The sequence below is a fragment of the Artemia franciscana genome, chromosome 13 (assembly GCF_032884065.1).
Source record: "Artemia franciscana chromosome 13, ASM3288406v1, whole genome shotgun sequence".
NCBI classification, from domain to species: Eukaryota; Metazoa; Arthropoda; class Branchiopoda; order Anostraca; family Artemiidae; genus Artemia; species Artemia franciscana.
Genome location: NC_088875.1, coordinates 38,603,634 through 38,626,035, shown reverse-complemented (window position 1 = coordinate 38,626,035; position 22,402 = coordinate 38,603,634). Strand labels below are relative to the sequence as shown.

Below are 22,402 nucleotides of genomic sequence, written 5' to 3'. Positions count from 1 at the left end.
AATTCCATTCCTTAAAAGGCATAATTACGGCATATTCAAATCTGATTCTCATCCAAGAAGAAAAGTAATTAAAATTGGTAAGCTAAATTTTAATCAAAATTAAAACCTCACAGTCCGCATTAATAAAAACGTGACACTAATATAATGCAAATATAGCCACTGAACGTGATATTCGTTACCTGATATCAGATAATATAGAAAAATCATTGCAATACACGAGCAAGTAAATAACCGCCATCTATATCTATCAAGAATGGTGGTAACAATAGTAATCAATATTAATGACTGAAACAAAGTCTTGTCTGGTATCCTTCAAACCCCAATAGAAAAAGAAACTTTATAATAGAAATGAAAACAAACCGAAAATAAAATCAAAAGAAAATGAAACCAATAGAAACTTCAATTTTTCTCCCATAAACCCAAATTTTGCCCAAAAAGAATTCCGTTCATCACATTTAATCCTTACCAACGGGAAAAACAGCTTAATATCAACTCTACCATCTGAACTGTTTGGGCTTGTTAGTTGGATTAATACCTTTGGTGTGTTAGTATATATAAATAAAAAAGGTTTCCTATGAATGAGTTTTCTCTCGAGTTAAAGACACTTACCATATCATAAATTAATATATCTATGCTTATTGCCAATTTACACCTACCAGGCACAAAGGTCAAATGTATCGTCCTGTATGGCACAAATCCTCGTTTTTTGAGCTCTCGAATCGCTTCCAGATACTGAATAGAACAGCACTTCATATCCTGGGTACCTCTCCCATAAATATCCCCGTTCTCAGTTTTATGTCCTTCGAATGGGTCATACTTCCAAGAATCCTAGATTAGTACTACAGATAAAAAGACAAATAGGTTTATTAAAGCCGCAGGGCCTTACAAATGAACACTTGACAAGTAATTACGATAGTTTCCAAGTAAAGTTACACAAAAAGAAAATCCAAGTAAGCATATATAATTTTCTGTAACATAAATATAATTTTTTGATTATTTTCATTTTGTCCTTTTTTCTTCTTTTCTTCCCTAGTTATACTCTCAACTACATTTTATGTTTAGGGCTTGAAACAATTTTTTAATTAAGTGAGGGTTCAAGCAGATAAATTACCAGCGAATTCAAAATGAGTATCATACAACATATTATTTGTTAGGTCTTGTAGACTGCTAATATTACGCTGCAATGCATGAGACTATAATTATATTCTAAATACAGAAAATAAAATAAAAATAAAATGTAGTAAATATAATATTAAACTAAGAACTACATTCAAATGTATTTGCCGTATATGCAAATGATGGAACAATAAGATGTTCAATTCTAAAATTTGGCAGAGACCAGAACTGGTCTAAAAGGGGTCTGGTAGACACAAATGATATCGTGTTAATGCAAGTTAGGAGTACAAAAGACAAAACTTTGAACTTTGAACAAAATCAAATGGCACTGATAAAAATAGATTAAGATTCATTAAACATGATAAAATTGATTAAATTCATTAAATTAATTCATTAAAATTCATATAAAATCATTAAATAAACCATTAAAAATTCATGAATAAATAAAAAATAAATGAATAAATAATTTAAATGAATAAATTTAATGAATTAATGAATAAATTTTTTTAATAAATTTAAATTTAATAAATTTAATGAATTTAAATGAATAATTTAATGAATAAATAATTCATTAAAAATTCATTAAATATGATAAAATAGACTAAGATTCATTAAAGAGTTGATTTTGAATAAAACCTGAGTATTCAAAAAAAAACCCAGCAAATTGACAAAGATGAAAGAAGGAAAGAATATAAGTATTATTACTTATGAATGATAGAAAGCTTAAAGCATAAAGGACATCCAAAAAAAGAAATTTTTGATACCTAGACTTATCTTAGTTTCCTGAAAACCACGACTTTCAAAAAATTTCTTTTGGTGTATAAAATTATGAATTTCTTAGGACAGAATCTATTTTCGTCATTGTTGCCACGTTGAACCGTGAAAACTAATAAGGATAACTTATCAATATAAAATATTTGACGACAAATTTTGTCCATAATAACACAAAGATTAGCAATCCATTGATCCCCAGAGAAAATTATATCGACGGTTTTCCCGCTTTTTGCCATTTGGTACCATATGGTCGCTTAGTTCGACCATCCGGGGCACAGTCCCAAAAACGCTCGATATAGTTCTGCCACGACTTACAAGCTTTCGTTACGCTTGGCTCTCGCCATCTGGTGTACGTAGTTTCTAAAAGTCAAAACATGGTGCCATGTGTTTTAGCTAGTTTTTGGCTGTTTTTACCCATGTTTCGCTCAGTTATTTTCTTTAGTTCGGCACCCACTACTGCCAAAAACTGCAAAACTGCAAAACTGCATATGGAAGTATTTTTGTTAAAAATTAAGTTGCCGCCAGTTGTTAGTTTGTAAAGATGTATATGGTTCTGTAAGTTTCGATTTAGCAAATTCAACAAATTTAACAAATTTCATTTTCCTGAAATCCTTAGTGCTCAAACTTTACAGTAGGTTTAAGTTTTGAAAGCTTTTTGAGCAAGTTTTGAGCCTGGTGTAAAATCCGAATACGTTTAATGATTCTTCCAGCATCAAAGGAATAGTCACACATTCCATGAGAAAAAATCTTTACCCAAAACTAACGGCTTTCTATTTTTCTACTTTAAGGAGATTTCAGTAACATAAAAGCCAACTTCAAATTAAGACTATAATTTTGCCATCATTCGAGTTTTACCTATACACTATATATCAATTTAATGTTTTAGATAGAAAAATACGATGAAAATTCATTAAAATATGAATTTTTTCCCGAATTTTCCCCGAATTTCGGGAAATTTTTTCCCGAATTTTGAAAACATTTTCAGATCAGTGTCTAAACAACATTCGAAGGAACATCCCAGCTCTGGTAGATACCACAATATAGAATCTGGCAGATGTGAACGGACGGATCTGAAACCAATGATTGCATGGGATAGCTATTGGCTTTTTCCATCCCCCCCCCTAAATTTTTCTCTCAAGGTTACCAGTTGATTATATAAAAAACAAAATGTCAGTAGCTTATAAGACACAATAGAAGATAACATTAATTATGACAAAACAAAGCAAGATTGTAAAAATCCCTATTCAAGTATTATTGAAGTAAATTGAAGTAAATTTAGTAAATTGGAGTAAATTGAAAAAATTTAGATCACTGTCAAAACGACATTCGAAGGAACATCCCAGCTCTGGCAAATGCCAGAATACAGAATCTGTCAGATGTGAACAGATAGATCTGAAACCAATGATTGCATGGGATAGCTATTGGCTTTCCCCCCCCCCTAAATTTTTCTCTCAAGGTTACCAGTTGATTATATAAAAAACAAAATGTCAGTAGCTTATAAGACACAATAGAAGATAACATTAATTATGACAAAACAAAGCAAGATTGTAAAAATCCCTATTCAAGTATTATTGAAGTAAATTGGAGTAAATTGAAAAAATTTAGATCACTGTCAAAACGACATTCGAAGGAACATCCCAGCTCTGGCAAATGCCAGAATACAGAATCTGTCAGATGTGAACAGATAGATCTGAAACCAATGATTGCATGGGATAGCTATTTGCTTCTTCCACCACCCCCCCCCCTAAATTTTTCTCTTAAGGTTATCAGTTGATTATATAAAAAACAAAATGTCAGTAGCTTATAAGACAAAATAGAAGATAACGTTAATTATGACAAAACAATAGCAAGATTGTAAAAATCCTTATTGAAGTAAATTGAAGTAAATTTAGTAATTTAGTAAATTGGAGTAAACTGAAAAATTTAGATCACTGTCAAAACGACATTCGAAGGAACATCCAGCTCTGGCAGATACCAGAATACAGAATATGGCAGATGTTAGAATATAGAAATGATTTTTGAATTAAAATGGAATAGTTGTGGACATCAAGCCATGGATAATTGTAGAAATAGCCAAAACAGATAGTCCAATTGAGTGAGAAGAAAAACCTGGCATTAATTCCCCCCTTATAGGAATTGTATAAAAATGAGGTTAGTTCATTTGTTAATAGATATGTTTATCTATTAACCGTCCATGCATCATCATTGCTAGGGCAGTTTCTTTCGGAGGCTTCACTGTTAATCACGCTTGGATTTGCAAAATATATTGGAAAATCATCAAAGATATTTGCTAGTGGTAAATATATTGGAAAGTTTTCCGATATATTTGATAGTTGGAAAATATACTGGATCATCATTGCAAGGGCAGTAGGACCAAGGTAGATTTCGCCTAGAATCAGAGGCAAACAAGGGTCTAAAGTCAAAATGGGGCGTTTCTGCAATGAGCGTCAGGCAAGGCAATTGATTCAATGTATAAACTTAGACATTTGCTAGACTAATAAACTATCTAACTGAACTATCTGTTTTCTGATCTATCTAATCTGAATTATCTGTTCAGATCTGTAATTAATGAAGCCAATGATGTAAGTATCTTGTCCTTTCGATCCAAGCTACAGTTGTAAGTTTGTTGCAAAATCGCAAGTGTCACAAGGAACATACAACCTCACTTAAGCTATATTCATCAATTTGAGCATCCTACGACGATATCATTTTCAACTTTTTGGTTTTGTGATAGAAAATGATGATTATCCTTTAAACAAAAGTATTTCCTAGATTAAGCCGACATCAGACACCAGTCGACCTGGTGCGTCGGCTTTCGGCGAATTTAAATGGTAATATATCTTGTTTCCTATATAAATATATATATATATATATATATATATATATATATATATAAATGTGTGTGTGTGTGTTACGATGAATGTCCGCAAATTGGTTAATGTCGATATTCACCGGTGAATGTCCGAAATACTTTTTTCTTCTTGGATTTAACAGCGTTGCAAGTCAATTTTTTCAATTTAATGCAAGGTTTGACGATGATACATTAGGTTAGATTAGGTTCGGTTAGACGAGGTTAGGTTGGTTTAGGCTAGCTTAAATTAGGTTTTTAACCCATTTCTGATATGTAGAACCGAATTTGGTAGGTAACCTGCTAGGTAAATACAGCAACTGCTCGAATTTATTTTATTGCGCGAGCTGCTTTTATTTTTAATAGACAAACTTTACATAAATATCCACTAAAAATAACAACAAATAACACACTTACTAACTCAACTGGGACAACATCTGTATGAGAATTTAGCAAAATTGTTCCTAATTCCGGTTTTTGACCAGTCCAGGTTGCTAGCAGAATAGGCTTCCCAGGAGCAGCATATATTACATGAGTTGGCAACCCAATTTCTTCAGCAATTCCTGATAGAAACTTAATAGCAGAATCTAGAAACAAAATTACTTACAATTATAAACATTTAGTAAAATACTAGCTGTTGGGGTGGCGCTTCGCGCTACCCCAACATCTAGTTGGTGGGGGCGCTTCGAGCCCCCCCCCAAGCCCCCCCGCGCACGTAAGTCGTTACGCGCCATATTAGTTACGCGCCATTGTAGTTGTGTCCCTATGTCCCACCTGTGAATATAGATATATATATATATATATATATATATATATATATATATATATATATATATATATATATATATATATATATATATATATATATATATATATATGTTTTTAACTACGTAAAACTTGCGAATATACAACATTCTTTGCTGTCCCATTGTCTGTGCATATAAATAGATTGCCAGGTTTACCGACTCTTGAACATGCAACATATAATGGTCCATGGGAAAACAATCCGTATTCAGATCTATACCTCATGATTCTAATGATTGCCCTTGAGCTTTGTTGATGATGATTGCTAATCGACCATTCCCTGTGTCGCCGTCGTCATTTATATATCCCCCTGTGCCCCCCGGCGTCCCCTTTGTAGTTGTGTCCCTGTGTCCCGGTCGTCATTTATATTCCCTGTGTCCCGGTCGTCATTTGTGTCCCGGTGTCCCAGTCTGTGATTTCTCTTTGAGTGTCCCAGGCGTCATTTATATTCCTTGTGTCCCGGTCGTCATTTATATCCCCCTGTGCCCCCCGGCGTCCCCGTTGTACTTGTGTCCCTGTGTCCCGGTCGTCATTTATATTCCCTGTGTCCCGGTCGTCATTTGTATCCCGGTGTCCCGGTCTGTATATACATTCGTTTTTTTTAGTTTTGTTTTTCTCCTTTTTTTTTTCATTTTTTTCCTTTTTTATTTTTTTTCTTTTTTAGTTTTTTTAGTTTTTTAGCTTTTTTATTAGTTTTTAGTCTTTTTTTCTTTTTAGTTTTTTTTGTAGTTTTTACCTTTTTTTTAGTCTTTTTAGTTTTTTTTTACTTATGTCCTGGTCGTCATTTATACTCCCTGTGTCCCGGTCGTCATTTGTGTCCCGGTGCTTTATTGATGGTGATTGCTAATCGAACATTCCTTTTGTCCCGGTCGCTTTCTCTTTGAGTGTCGTCATTTATATTCCCTATATGCCGTTGTCCTGGTCGTCATTTGTGTCCCGATGTCCCGGTCTGTAATTTCGTCAGTTGAAAACATGACGTCAGTCGACACACAAACATGACGTCACCCGACAGACAGACCCACACATCCACAGACAACTTATTTTTATATATATAGATTACAAAATAATATTTTTATTTGTTTTTCTTTCTTGATACCATGTTGTACAGATTTTCTCAGTCTTCTCTGTTTATGATTACTTTAAGCTTATTTATATTTAAATAGCATGTTTTCTGTTTTCTATTGTATACTCTCTGTTTTTCTAGTGAGTTGTTTATTGTATTTGAGGTATATTGTCATTGTATCATTAGGCCCGACAAGGTAAGTTTCCAAGGCCAAACAATCGTTAGCACTATATGTTAAGAAATATCATTTCTAGTTTGAATAAATCAGGGCAGTAGAGTCGGTCGACTTTACCACCGACTTCAATTCCTGAAGCTTAAAACATCATTGCCCTGACTCCAGCTTTGACTCCTATCATTTTCTTCAAAGAAGTAAGAACTCTGATTTTTACGATTCCAACATTCCTGCTAATTTACAGGAGAATTCAATTTACAAGGGTCCTCTTAAATACATTTTTTAGTTTTAAAACATCCACTATAATTAGCCTACAATATTAATTTTGTTTATTATTGCCACTTTTTGAAGAGTATTTGGTTTGACCCCAGCCTTTATGGGTTTCCATAACGCTGACTAGAAAGGGTCTTAAATTATATCTGTAACTCCGGCTCCATTCAGCAGAAATCTACCAACAATCTGACTCCACGACTCCTACTCCATAGCCCTGGAAAAAATGGTTGATTTATTTATTTTATAAACTTCATCCAGTTATACAGTACCGTTTGGTAATTTTACAAAAAGCCTATATTCCATTCCGTTAGTTTAGTATATTTTAATTAGTCGACTATTAAGTCAAATAATTAGTCGATATATTTTAACTAGTTCAATTTCTCTGGCAAACTCGAATTTATTTATTTTTTTTTTAATTAATGTAATATCTATAATTTTCTTGTGTTTGGCTTAAAACCATTGAAATATAATACAGTTATTAATGTTATATTCACCATTTTCATATTTCTGTAAAATGAAGCCAGACAGTAGATGAAAATTGCGTTGTTCATTAAATTAATTTACGTGTGTTCTAGAATAAAAACACCGAATAATGTACACACAAATAGTTTGTATTTTTTTAGCGTGAGCATTTATTAGTACTTCTATAGCAATAAAATTAAAATGATACGCTCTCATCTGGCTTTTCTGGCAGAGATTGGCAATATTCGGCTGTGATAATTAAACGTGTGACATGTACCATTTTCATCAAAAATGACTTATGTATGTCTCATAGGTAAACGAAGTCTCTTGTTGCAATTCAGAATGGCAGAAGAGGATTATCTTAGGGAGCTATAACATGGGGACCTGCCATTTGTCTCCTTTTTTCAAGGAAAGAGTAGATATACGCGACAAAATTGAATAGTTTTGAATTCGCTCGGAATACTTAAATTTAATTTATACCACTATAAAAGTTGATAAAAAGACTATAAAAAATTGCTTTAGAATATGTTTCCTTTGTCCCCATTAGCCTCATCCTTCAGAGCAACCACAACCGACAAACTTTTTTTCCGTTTCTTGGCTCTCCTGAAAGGTTTCAAAAATAGCATACGTCACACTTTAATTATCACAGCCGTATTGGGGAAATCCCACAGTGGCTTGTCCACCACCGACGAAAAGCAAAACGATGAGAAGACTTGAAAGTAAACAAAAAAGGACCTTGGCTGTTGATGTCAGATTATACCAAAATAAATTCAAAAAAGCTAGTGGCCGAGTACTTATGTCAAGGTGGACGAAATGATATTTTTTTCAAAAACTCAGGTAAATAAGGGAACGCAAATGGAAAAATGCATAACAAGGGACATACATTTGGGAAAAATTAACTCCATGAATAATTATGCAACGACTGGTTAAAACAGTCTAATCCATAATGGAGAAAACTATAAGCAAAATATAAATATAATATAAATATGTTTATAATATATATATATATATATATATATATATATATATATATATATATATATATATATATATATATATATAAATAAGTTGTCTGTGTGTGTGTCGAGTGACGTCATGTTTGTCGACTGACGTCATTATAAGGATTGAGCTGTATGTGTCATGAAGTTGTTTGTCGACTGACGTCATGTTTGTCAACTGATGAAATTACATACCGGGACACAAATGACGACCGGGACACAGGGATTATAAATGACGACCGGGAACCTCAAAGAGAAATTACAGACTGGGACACCCGGACACAAATCACGACCGGGACACAGTGAATATAAATGACGATCGGGACACAGGGACACAACTACAACGGGGACGCCGGGGGCACAGGCGGGATATATAAATGACGACCGTGACACAGGGATTGTTCGAATAGAAATTACAGACCGGGACACCGGGACACAAATGACGACCGGGACACAGGGAATATAAATGACGACCGTGACACTCAAAGAGAAATTACAAACTGGGACACCGGGACACAAATGAAGACCGGGACACAGGGAATATAAATGACGACCGGGACACAGGGACACATCATTAGAATAATGAGGTATAGATCTGAATACGGATTGTTTTTCCCATGGACAATTATATGTTGCATGTTCAAGAGTCAGTAAACCTGACAATCTATTTATATGCACAGACAATGGGGCAGCGAAGAATGTTGTATATTCGTATGTTTTACGTAGTTAAAACTACGTAATGTTTTTACGTATATATATATATATATATATATATATATATATATATATATATATATATATATATATATATCTTTTCACAGGTGGGACACAGGGACACAACTACAATGGCGCGTAACTAATAAGGCGCGTAACGACTTTCGCGCGCGGAGGGGCTTGGGGGGGGGGGGGGCGAAGCGCCTCCCCAACAGCTAGTATATCTATATATATATATATATATATATATATATATATATATATATATATATATATATATATATATATATATATATATATATATATATATATATATATATATATATATATATATACTATATAATATATAGTATAATATAATATAGAATATATAATTATAGAATACATAATTAGAATTATATAATAGAATTATAGAATAATAGAATAATAGAATTCTATAATAGAATTACATAAAAAAAAAACTAGTTTTTTTAACTGAAAGTAATGAGCGACATTAAAACTTAAAACGAACAGAAATTACTCCGTATATGAAATGGGTTGTCCCCACCGCAATCCTTCGCTCTTTACGCTAAAGCTTTTAATTGTTTTAAAAAACGGAATTGTGGCAAAGAGCCAAACTTTAGCGTAAAGAGCGAGGGATTGCGGAGGGGACAACCCATTTCATATACGGAGTAATTTCTGTTCGTTTTAAGTTTTAATGTCGCTCCTTACTTTCAGTTAAAAAAACTAGTTTTTTTTATGTAATTTCTGAATGTTTTTGAATTAATGCATGTTTGATTTTGGTTCTCCACACATCAATTATTAAAATGAAATTTGCATATTAATTCCTTTTTTGGCTAAATGGCTTTCTATTAGTTTTGATCAGACAATTTTGAGAGATAAAGGGTAAGGAAAGAGGCCTAGTTGCCCTGCAATTTTTCGGTTACATAAAAAGGCAACTATAAATTTTAATTTTCAACGAATGTTTTTATTAGTAAAAAATATACGTGACTTAAGAATTAACTTACGTAACAAACTTTTATATTCTTAAATTTTCGTTATGTATATGAGGGGGTTTGTACCCTCGTTAATACCTCGCTCTTTACACTAAATCGTAAGTTTTGTCCCAATTCTTTAAGAATGACCCCTGAATCAGAAAGGCCGTAGAATTAATAGTTGAAATTACTAAAAACACTATAGCATAAAGAGCGAGGTATTTATCTCCTCCTACATACCTCGCTCTTTATGCTAAAGTATTTTTAGAACCCCTCATATGCGTAATAATCTCTGTTCGTTTTAAGTTTCAATGCTACTCCTTACTTTGAATTGGAAAAACTTTTCATGTTTATTTTTTCATTATTTTTTTATAGTAATTTTAGAAAATCCTGCGCCCTTTTCATTGAATTTCTGTTCCCCCATGACATATTTCTCCACGGAAAGATCCTCCCACATAGCCCCCTCCCCTCAAACCCACAACCCCACCCCCAAAACCAAAAACAAATCCCCCTGAAAAGTCTGTACACTTACCAATAACCATTATTATATGTAAACACTGGTTGAAGCTTGTAACTTGCAGCCCCTCCCCCAGGGACTGTGGGGGAGTAAGTCATTCCCAAAGACATAGTTATTGCGGTTTATGACTATGCGGAAAAAATGGCTATCTCAAAATTTTGATCCGTTGACTTTGGATAAAAAATTAGTGTGGGAGGGGGCCTAGGTGCCCTCCAATTTTTTGGTCACTTAAAAAGGGTACTAGTACTTTTCATTTCCGCTAGAATGAGCCCTCTTGCGACATTCTAGGACCACTTGGTCGATACGATGACCCCTGGGGAAAAAAAAACAAACAAACAAATAAACACGCACCCGTGATTTGTCTTCTGGCAAAAAATACGAAATTCCACATTTTTGTAGATAGGAGCTTGAAATTTTTGATATAGGGTTCTCAGAAGCGCCGAATGCGATGGTGTGATTTTCGTTAAGATTCTATGACTTTTAGGGGTTGTTTCCCCCTATTTTCCAAAATAAGGCAAATTTTCTCAGGCTCGTAACTTTTGATGACAAAGATTAAATTTGATGAAACTTATATATTTAAAATTAGCATAAAAATCCGATTCTTTTGATGTGTATTTTAGCATCAAAATTCCGTTTTGTAGAGTTTCGTTTACTATTGAGCCGGGTCGCTCCTTACTACAGTTCGTTACCACGAACTGTTTGATTATAGAATAGAATTATAGAATATATATTATAGAATATATAATTATAGAATATATAATATAATATATATTATATATATATATATAAATATATATATATATATATATTATTTTTATATAGTATAAGTATATATAGTATATATATATAGTATAAATATAAATATAATTTACATATTTATACTATATATATATATATATATATATATATATATATATATATATATATATATATATATATATATATATATATATATATATATATATATATATATATATATATATATATATAGTATAGATATGCATATGTATATATTGTATATAAATATCTATATAAATATAATATAAATATATAAAAAGACTAAAGAACAACTGCATAGAAAGACTTGGGTGACACAGCTGATAATGCTAAAATTTGCCGGACAGCAATAATGTTATGGATACTGAACATTGCTGTAATTGCCATTTATGTTCGTAGCTATCTCCTTTATTTTATTTTTTTCTTTATGTAAACCAGGGGAGAGACAATTACCCCGCCCTTCCTTCTATTGTACCGCTGTTCCCCACTGTTTGAACTTGAGTCTCTGAAGTACAGAAATGCAGTTCTTATAGAGTTTATTCCAAAAGAGAGAGAGCTTAAAAATTTCGGGTATTCCCCAATATTGGATCTTTCATAAAAACCTTCGGGAAGTGGAGAAAGGGGGGGTAATTCCATTCTATTCCCAAGTGTGTAGGTATGATTCAAAATTGGTTGGAGTTAAATAAGACACTGCTTACTTTTTTGCATCTCCTGAGTTTTTAGATATTTAGATCTGATTGCGCTGTGAAGATGAGATGTAATTTTATGCACTGTGATTCAAGAGAAGTTCCACGGGAGAATTTTTAAATACTTGCCATAAAAATGTACACAGTGATCCTTATAATGGTACTTCCATAGAATCCAGAACACACTCAAAAAGTGAAGTTAGATCAATCGTAATGAAATATACCAAAATATGATGAAAATATAATACTTTAGTAGCACAATTATGTAAACTACGACAAAGAATTATGGAAAATAGGCCACCCAGAACGCATTCTATTAAATACCTAACCTAACCAAATACCAAAAACTAAAACACAGTCGCTTCCTTGAGCTAAAGCTAATTGTCAATGGATATAGACGACTATAAGACGGTCCATATGCAACAGAGCAGTTTTCTCGAGTGCGTTCTGCTTAATACAGAAGTACCCTTATAATTTATAATATTACTAACTAAAAAACGGATAAACTAAAGAAAATAATACGCACCGTAATCCGGTGTTGGATGAACAGTTTTAATTCGAAGGTAATCCCGAAAAAGGCTGACACTTCTTTCTTCAGACATTTCTCAAATGTGTAGCGTTCCAAGGTAGAAACGCAACCCAGACCATTCAACAGACTAATGCGAGCACTTCAGTTTCTAAAAACTAAAAAAAGAAATTGGGAAGATAAAAACAAATCAATGTAAACAACTTTAGATAAACATTAGTTTCTCAATTAAGATAAGCAACGACATGAACTAAGTAAGAATGAAAAACAATCGAAAAACATGACCTGTCATTGATAGACTAAATTTTCTCGGTGTTTTGCAATATTACTATAATTGATTAATACCGCAATAACTTGCGGATCAAATATAATGCACGCTATGCATACAAAGGATTTCCCCGCTTTGTATATGTTCGGGAGTCAAAACGACCTTCTCACTAAATATAGGACTACATCAGGTATTTTAATGGATTGTTCTATCCTTCTATGTATTAAATAAATAAAGAACAATGTTTTTTTCAAGTGAAAATATGGAGCAAGATTGAAACATGAAACGAACAGAAATTATTTTGTATATGAGGGGGATCGCCCTTTCCTCAAACCTTGCTCTTTACGCTCAAGTCTTAAATTTCTTTAAAGATCCTTCTCATTCAAAATCAACGGATCTTCTGTTTTAGTAGTGTATCTTAAAAAACCAGGACATAAATTCAAACTTTAACGTAAAGATTCAGGGTTGAGGAAGGGGCAATACCCTCAAATACAGAATAATTTATGACCGTTTCAAGTTTTAATGTTGCTCCTCGCTTTCATTGGAAAAAAATCCTTGTTTTCTCACTTAACTTCTGGCTGTTTTTTTTCAAATCATGCCAGGATATCCCTTTGCCTCTCCTCCCCAACCTGTAACATGTTTCCTAGAAAGTTCCTCCTTACAAAAAAATCTCCCTGTAGAAAATTCATCTCCCCTTTCCCTGTGGAAAATCTTTCCCAGCCCCTTCCCTTAGAATATTACCCCTATCGTAATTACTTTTTTTTAGTTTCGGTTACTATTTGACCGAGAGGAGCTAGAAGTTATTAGAGGAGCTCATTCGATTGGATATTGAAAATTCAGTGCCCTTTTTAACTCCAAAAGGGAACTGATTAGAGAGCATCCAGCCCCCCTCCCACGCCCACCATTTCCCCAGACACATTCGATCAAAATTTTGAGACTAGCCATTTTGTTCAGCAAAATTGAAAATTTGACATCCGCCCCGTGAGGGGATGGCAGCCCAGAAGCCCTCAGAGCAAGGGCTATAAGTTATGCTGGTTACCCATTGTTAACGTATAAGCTTTTGTGGAAAGGGCAGTCATATAAACTTCAAAGTAGGCTCATTCGATTGAAAATGATCATATAGTGCCCGTTTTAAGTCGAAAGTCATCAGAGGATAACTAGTCCCCCCCCCTTACGCCCCATTTCCTCCAAATATATCTGATCTAAACTTTGAGATAGCCATTTTATTCAAAATAGTCCAAAGATCATATTATAATGCTTCCGAGGTTGACACCTCCCCCCCCCCCTCAGAGCCTGGGGGCAAGGGTTGTAACTTATACCCCGTGGGTTTATAAGGTCTTCATGGAAGAACTAGTCGTATAAACTTTGGACGAGGGTTATTTGATTGAAAAAAAGTTCTAGCTAACTTTTTAAGAGTCAAATTGATCGGAGGGCAACTACCCCCCCCCCACGTACTCTTCTCCCCAGATGAATCTCATCAAAATTTTAAGACAGGAATTTTGTTCAAAAATAATCCAAACATCATATAACAAAGCCCCCACGGTTAACACAACTCCCCAAAGCCCGGGGCAAAGGTTCCAAGTTATGCCCCAGGGTTATATACAGTTTTCATGGAAGGGGTAGTTAAATAAATTTTGGAGGAGCTTTATTCGATTTGACATCGGAAGTTCTAGTTCCCTCTTTAAGATTCAAAACTGATGGGGGGACAACCAGCCCCAAACCCTTGCCTTTTTCCCCCAACTACTTCCAACCAAAATTTGGGGATGGCCATTTTGTTTAAAATAGTGCCAAGGTCAAACAACTATGGTTCCAGATTTGGTAATTACTCCCTTCCTCAGTCCTTGGAACAATGGCAACACCCACGCGCGTGTCCCCCTGAGTTACAAAGGGGACTTCCCCGCTTGACTAACGGACTCTAACAAGTCTTATTAATAACAACTGCGTCTTGAGGTTGTCGCCGTTCAACTTAAATCATTAAGGGAAGTAAGGACTACTGGTTATGTATGTCTTTAAAGTGCCTATGGTGTCATTACTAGCCCAGTTCCTATCTTTAACTGAGACAAGATCGGATTGACTACTCCCTTTATAATTCGATGCTACATGGTTTACCTACGTGGTGTTTCCTAGGGACCCTATTCCCATGTTAAAAATTCCCATGTTTTTTACCGAAGCCGTTTGTGATTGTCACAGGACATCGCATACGGACGCCTTCCTTTTTTAACCTTTTTTCAAATTGATTTATTTATGGCAAAGGGATATGAGGCTTTATTCTACATGCTGGAAAGCCGTTAGACTTCACTTTTTCATAAAATTAGCCTTATTTTCAGCTTGAAAACTTTCTATTTGCAATCCCACACAGAGATAACCTTGAAATAACTTGTTTTGAGAGACGATAGGACATCTCTTAGTTCATAGAAAATTTCCGCTCTCTGAGCTATTGTAAAATCATTTTGTCTTGCTATTGTGAAGTTCCAATGGACTTGTTGTGACTTTTCGCATACATTAGCTGCGTTTGTTTTCATCGTTCTACAGAAATCCAATCCTCGGTTTTACTAATAAGCCGTTCGTTTTCGCCGTTCGGTTTTACTTTGCGCTTATAAGCCGTCCTTCGAAATGCCGTTCTTGGTTTTTAGTATGAAGTTCTTTAGAACGACGAACTGAGCCTCATACTCTGTTTCACTACTTTGGTTTTACTTTTGACCGCCAAGTTTTAAAATCGAAAACTAGGCGTGCGGTTATTTTTTACTCTCTTCTTAGATCTATTTATTTTGTCGAGGGACAAAGGCTCTTCGTCATTAATACCAAGTAGAATCGTAGGCGCAAGCCACGCAGCTCTTATGAGATCGGGGTAAGGATATGGGGCAACTTCGGAGTTAAGAAGGGTGAAGAAGTGATCGTTCCATCTCTCGAGCTTGGCTGACTCATCTGGTAACGAGTATCCATAGGGAGCAACTATGGGGCCAATCTGAGGTGAATTTCTTAGAAGTAAGTTCACGGAGATGATTTTAACCCTGTGGTCGATGGAGGGAAACGACCACGTGCTCACTCAAGAGCAAGATGGTCCGACTGTCTACATCCTTTTCTAACTAAGGCAAGCATAAGACCTGAAGATACACCGACGCCAGCGCAAGGCCGGGTTTACTAGATAAGGATAGTGACTGCTCTCTCGAACATGGCGCCAGGTCAGCAGGAAAATTAAGTAAGTCAAGTTATATGCCTGAGTAAGGAGCGACCCGGCTCAACAGTAACCAAAACCCTAAAAAATAAAATTTTGATACCAATAGCTACATCAAAAGAATCGCATTTTAATGTTGATTTTAAATATATAAGTTTAATCAAGTTTAGTCTTATCCATCAAAAGTTACGAAACTGAAAAAATGTGCCTTATTTTAGAAAATAGGGGGAAACACCCCCTAAAAGTCATAGAATCTTAACGAAAATTACACCATCAGATTCAGCGTATCAGAGAACCCTACTGTAGAAGTTTCAAGCTCCTATCTACAAAAATGTGGAATTTTGTATTTTTTGCCAGAAGGCAGATCACGGATACGTGTTTATTTGTTGTTGTTTTTTCCCAGGGGTGATCGTATCGACCCAGTTGTACTAGAATGTTGCGAGAGGGCTCATTCTAACGGAAATGAAAAGTTCTAATGCCCTTTTTAAGTGACCAAAAAATTGGAGGGCACCTAGGCCCCCTCCCACGCTAATTATTTTCCCAAGTCAACGGATCAAAATTCTGAGATAGCCATTTTATTCAGCATAGTCGAAAAACCTTATAACTATGTCTTTGGGGACGACCTACTCTCCCACAGTCCCCGTGGGAGGGGCTACAAGTTACAAACTTTGACCAGTGCTTACATATAGTAACGGTTATTGGGAAGTGTACAGGCGTTTTCAGGAGGATTTTTTGGTTGGGGGAAGGGTTGAGAAGAGGGGGATATGCTGGGGGAACTTTCCATCGAGGAATTTGTCATAAGGGAAGAAAATTTCCATGAAGGGAGCGCAGGATTTACTAGCATTATTAAAAAAAAACAATGAAAAAATAAATATAAAAGTTTTTTTCAGCTGGAAGTAAGGAGTAGCATTAAAACTTAAAACGAACAGAAATTATTACCCATGTGAGGGGCTTTATTTATTCTTCTATTTAGTCTACGGCTTTTGTGATTCAGGGGTCATTCTTAATGAATATGGAAAAAAAATTAAGATTTAGTGTAAAGAGAGAGGTACTGACGAGGGGGCGAACCCTCTCATATATGTAATAAAAACATGAGAATAAAAAGTTCTTTACGTAAGCTAATTTATAAGTTACGTATTTCTTTTACTAATAAAAAGATTCGTAAAAAATTAAAAGTTCTAGTCGCCTTTTTAATTAACCAAAAAATTGGAGGGCAACTAGGCTTCCTCTCCCGCTCTTTTTTTCTCAAAATCATTCGATCAAAATTATGAGAAAGCCATTTAGCCAAAAAAAAACTTCGTTTTAACAAATTTCGTTTTAATTATTCTTCTGCGGAGAACCAAAATCAAAACATGCATTGATTCAAAAACGTTCAGAAATTAAATAAAAAAAAACAAGTTTTTTCAACTGAAAGTAAGGGGCGACATTAAAACTTAAAACGAACAGAAATTACTTCGTATATGAAAGGGGCTGCTTCCTCATCAACGCCCCGCTCTTTACGCTAAAGTTTGACTCTTTCTCTCCACTCTTCAAACAGTAAAAAACTTATATAAACTAAGTCTATTTCTCTCTTTCCATTCCCGCCATATCTATTTATTAAACGGTCGATGGCTACCTAAATATTTTGGTGAATGTTTATAATGCCTAGTCCTGTCAGTCTAGAGTCCTGTCAGTTTAGAGCTCTTCATTAGTATTTCTTAAAGATGCATGTAGGTATTTACTTTAAACTAAGTATATGAGTCGAAATACTCCTTAAAAAACAAATAATTAGGTGTTGTTATTTTTGTATTTGATAGGTATAGATTGGTAATTTAAATTCTCAGGATTTCAAGCTGTGGTAGATTTCTAACTAATTTTTTTTTAATCTTGAGATTTTCATATCTTCCATTCAAACGTTTAAATCTCGATACGTCTTTGGAGCACAAAAATTAAAACTTGAAATTTGACTCAGATTTAGCATTAAGTAAGAGAATTATCATGTGAAAATTTATAACCTCAGGGGTATATATAGCAGTTTAGACAATTTTATGGACAAATATATGCAACCTCTATAGAAAAACATAACTATATTTTGTGACTGGTTGGTATTGAGAAGATGAAAAATTCTGAATTGTAGTTGCATTCCGTTTCTGTGGTTAACTCAAGTTGTGTGAATTTCCATTTTTTATCAACATTTTATTAGTAAACGTTTGAAAAAAAATTGATGCCATTCCACTGATTCACACTGAGAATTCAGAGACCCATCTATACCAGCTAGATAAAAAAATAAACACATAATTATTTGTTTTCTTTTATAAACAATTCTTTCAAAATTTATTTTTCTGAAATGATTACTCCGACCTTGGAAGGAGTATTTTGAATCATATGCTTAGTTTAAGTATATACTTATACAAACTTTATTAAAGTCCTAAATAATTTGGCCTTTATTTTAATTTTTTAGGATGAACAGTGGAGGTGACATGTCATATAATGCAGAGCTTTAATTAGATGAAAATAGGCCGCAAAGCGGTCACCGTTTCCTCACCAAAATCCAAAACTTAAATTAATAAATATTGCACTTCTCATACATTTACTTTCTATTATACAAATCCCCTAAAAAAAACAATGTTGTAAAAGCCATCCTGCTTTGCAAAAAAGCAAACCCAAAAAACCACAACAGACAGCCAAAAAAGTACAAAAAAAAAAGTAATGATATCAATTTATTTGCCTCAGTGCCATAGCAAGACTCGAAAATATATTTTTGACAATAAAAAGTATTAAATATTTAGCTTTTCAGCCCTGTTGTGACAGAACAATCCTGATATATATTTTGACAGCCTAAAGAAGTTAGGATTCTAAATCTCCCCTCCTTGTTATTACGAAATGAAGATTTTCCCCTCCCAGTTGGCTTTTGTGGTAATATGGATAGATTCCCTTGATAAACCCAAATTTAACTAAATACTTTTTGGTGGTATACAACATTAGTAAAAACTAACAGAGACTGCACAAAGTGATTAAAACCTTGCTTCAATTTTGTTTGCAAAAAGAAACCGTTTTGATAATTAAAAATTGATTAAAAATCAACTATTGAAAATCAATTACAAAAAAATAACTTTCATCCCAACTCAAACCAGAGCAAGCAATCCCAACCACAAATCCACAACCACATTAAGGGGGCGCACGCTCCCCGCTCCCTGGATCTGCTGCTGGCACATACATTGTCAATAGGATGCATCAGGAATGGTTTATGGTATTAAGTTAAAACTTTCAGCATGTGTTGAAGGGGATGTTGAAAAAACCAAAGATACTACGTGCACACTCCTACTAATGCTACTACGCAAGCTAAGAGTATTAAGGTGAAGCTTGCAAGGAATATTTAGGCCAATGTTGAACTAAATCAAAACATACTATGAGCATGTATATTTTCAAGTGACAAAGCAATTTCTCAAGAACAGCATACATTACCAAGTAAGACCTTTAAGGGCAAGTTATGGCAGATTTTCAACCAGCCAGAAGGAACTGTGTCTACATTTTTAATGCTATCACTACAGTTACTGTAACTAATGATGCTAAGGGTATTAAGGTGAAACTTTTAGAGAATGTTTAGGGGGAGTTTCAATTAAACAAAAAAACTATATGCATGCAGGTTTTCAAAAGGGCATATATCATAGCAGGTTTTCAAAAGGGCATATAAGCAATATCATAGGCAACACTACTCTATAATATATAGAACTATCATTGAAACTTTTAAAGGAGCTAATTAGATTGGACATTAAAGGTTCTTGTGCCCTTTTTGAGAATTGAAATAGATTGGAGGGCAAGCAGCCATCCTCCCAAGCCTATCCATTTTCCAAACACATACAGTCAAAATTTTTAGACAGCCAATTTGTTCAGCATAGTAGAAAAGTCCAGTAACTATGTCTCTAGGGACATTGGGTATGTCAACTCTCAACAGCTATGAGTTTGGCCCATTATACTTTCGAACTAAATATTGCTTTGAAGCTAAATCAAAGGCACTGTGTGTATGGTTGCCTTTAAGACAACTCAGCAATATATCAAGAAAAACTGGGTGTACTAATTTGGAACTTTCAGGGCTACTACTACTGTATTACTATTTCTGCTCTTACAATTTAAATATAAGTCAAAGAGTGTGAATTTATCCACGTTGTCAAAGAGCATAGATAGAAATTTTGGAGCCTTATATTAAGTTTTACTTTTCAGGTCAACTTGAGGAGGTGTAAAATTAAATTAAAAATAGTATTTGTAACAGGATTAAAAGTTATTGAAAAGGTTTCTCTGGCATACAAATAGCAAGCCAAACTATGGATTCTTAAAGAAAAAAAAACAAAAAGATATAAAATATTTTTTTATCAATGAAAAAATATGTTAATAAAAATGAACAAACATCATTTTGAAAAAAAACTTTTTCCACAAAACAAATTTTTCAAAGAAAAGTAAAGTGCCCTATTAAAACAGAAATGAATAGAAATCAAGTCGAATAATCTTCCAGGTGTAAAACTACCATAAAGCATTATCAATAAATAAATGAAACACAAAACAAACAGAAATTACAATAGATTACCAAGTCAAAGTCAAAACAAACAAAATTAACATAAGTAGGTCTGACAAACCCCATGCCTTCTGAAGACCAGAACAAAATTTGCATTTTACTGAAAACAAAATAGATTTTAAATGTTTTCACTTTTTTGACTTTAATAAACATCTTTTTTTAAACTTTAAGGAATAAATATTGGTATAGGTATATTAATTTTATAATTTACAGCCATAGTTTTTTTTTAGACAATATATATGTTAAGGCATGCAACATTGTTCTTTTTGTCATGTTAAATGAAGATGTTGATGATCAGTGGTTTACATTTATAGTTTTAATTCTTCATTTTTCTAAATACTGAAAAAGAATGTACCTTTTTTTATTCACTAAAAAGACTTTCCAAAAAGGAAGTTTTTCAAAGAAAAGTAAATAGCTATATTAAAATTAATACCAGCATAAATGAATTCCTATAATAATTCAAACTAAAAATGACCAGAAATTATTATTGAAGAATAAATGAAACCCACAACCAACAGAAATCAAATAAACAATCATAGCCATTATATAGATAACAGGTGCTAATATAAGTGAATATATAAATCTTAAAACAAGTACAACTAAATTGAATAGTCAACTCAAACTTAAAACAAACAAAAATAACTACACACAGGAGTTGGCTACTGCACCCTAGTTTAACCATAAAAATCTGAAGTCTCTTGTGCCAACTGCATTTTGTTGAAAACTATATGTGTCTTTTGATTTCCATAACATCAACAGCAAGCAAAAAATTATCATTATGCTAATCAAGATAACTTGAAAGAACTAATGAAAACACATTTAATATCTGATGTAAAATGACCTTAATTCCAGGAAACTTAGCAATTCAAGATTTTATTTGACTGTATGTTTTGGTTTTTGATGTTTTAAATATATAAAAAATATTCGTAATTTTTTTCAGTAAAGCACATATAACACAACATGCTATAGATTTTTACAGCTAGGACTAGGGGAAGGGGGCAGTAGTCAAACTCTTTTTAGCAGTCATTTTTTGTTTCAAACCTGACTTGAATATTTAATTTATTTTACTTGTCTTAAGATTTATTTGTTTATTTATATTAGTACCTGGCACTATTCTACACTGTCACCCGAATCATATTTTCAAAATTTAAAGTGAATGATAAGTGGACTAAAACCAAAATTATGGAAAAATAAACTTTTTTCAAGAGCTAAGACTTGTCTTTTATAGAATTTTCAGTATCCAATACTGATAGAGACCATTTATGGCAAATTCATGACATCAATTTTCCTTACCAACAAGTCTTTCCTGGTACGTCAACAGACTTTGCTACACTTTTACTCAATTTCAAAGCCTCTAGTTTTAGCTAGGTTATTTCCTTTGCCTGCTTGTTGTTGTTGTTTGCCTGCTTTTCAGAAGTCACATATTTTTCATGTTTAAATTATTGTCAGTGTTGCTAATGTGGACGCAAAAGAGCTGCGCTTTTAAAACAAAATTCTCTAATTAGCTAAACTTGAAATTGTGTTGATCGCCAAGAACATTTTTAGAAGAAGCTTTCTTAACTTCCCTGTAAAAACTTTTCAATTTTACAACAGAAAGCTCTTAGTCAGGGGTGCTACAGGGACGTCTTAGTCTTGGTTACAGGGCAGGGAGGCAACCACCCCTCCCAGACTCCAATTTCTCCCCCCTCGAGAGCCAAGTCCCCCCC

General features: G+C 33.8%; 1 protein-coding gene across 2 annotated transcripts in view; it reads right to left on the bottom strand.

Moving 5' to 3' along the window:
• The window catches only part of LOC136034908 (aminoacylase-1A-like), a 61,400-nt gene extending 39,245 nt beyond the window's left edge, over window positions 1-22,155 (bottom strand). For both annotated transcript variants that reach the window (XM_065716411.1, XM_065716410.1), the window contains exons 1-4: window positions 21,990-22,155; window positions 12,705-12,862; window positions 5,156-5,325; window positions 657-828 (exon numbers count right to left, since the gene is read on the bottom strand). In XM_065716411.1, the coding sequence (XP_065572483.1) occupies window positions 657-828; window positions 5,156-5,325; window positions 12,705-12,780 (418 nt within the window). In that variant the 5' untranslated portion in view covers window positions 12,781-12,862; window positions 21,990-22,155. The remainder of the gene's footprint in view (window positions 1-656; window positions 829-5,155; window positions 5,326-12,704; window positions 12,863-21,989) is intronic.
• Window positions 22,156-22,402: the final 247 nt, after the last annotated feature.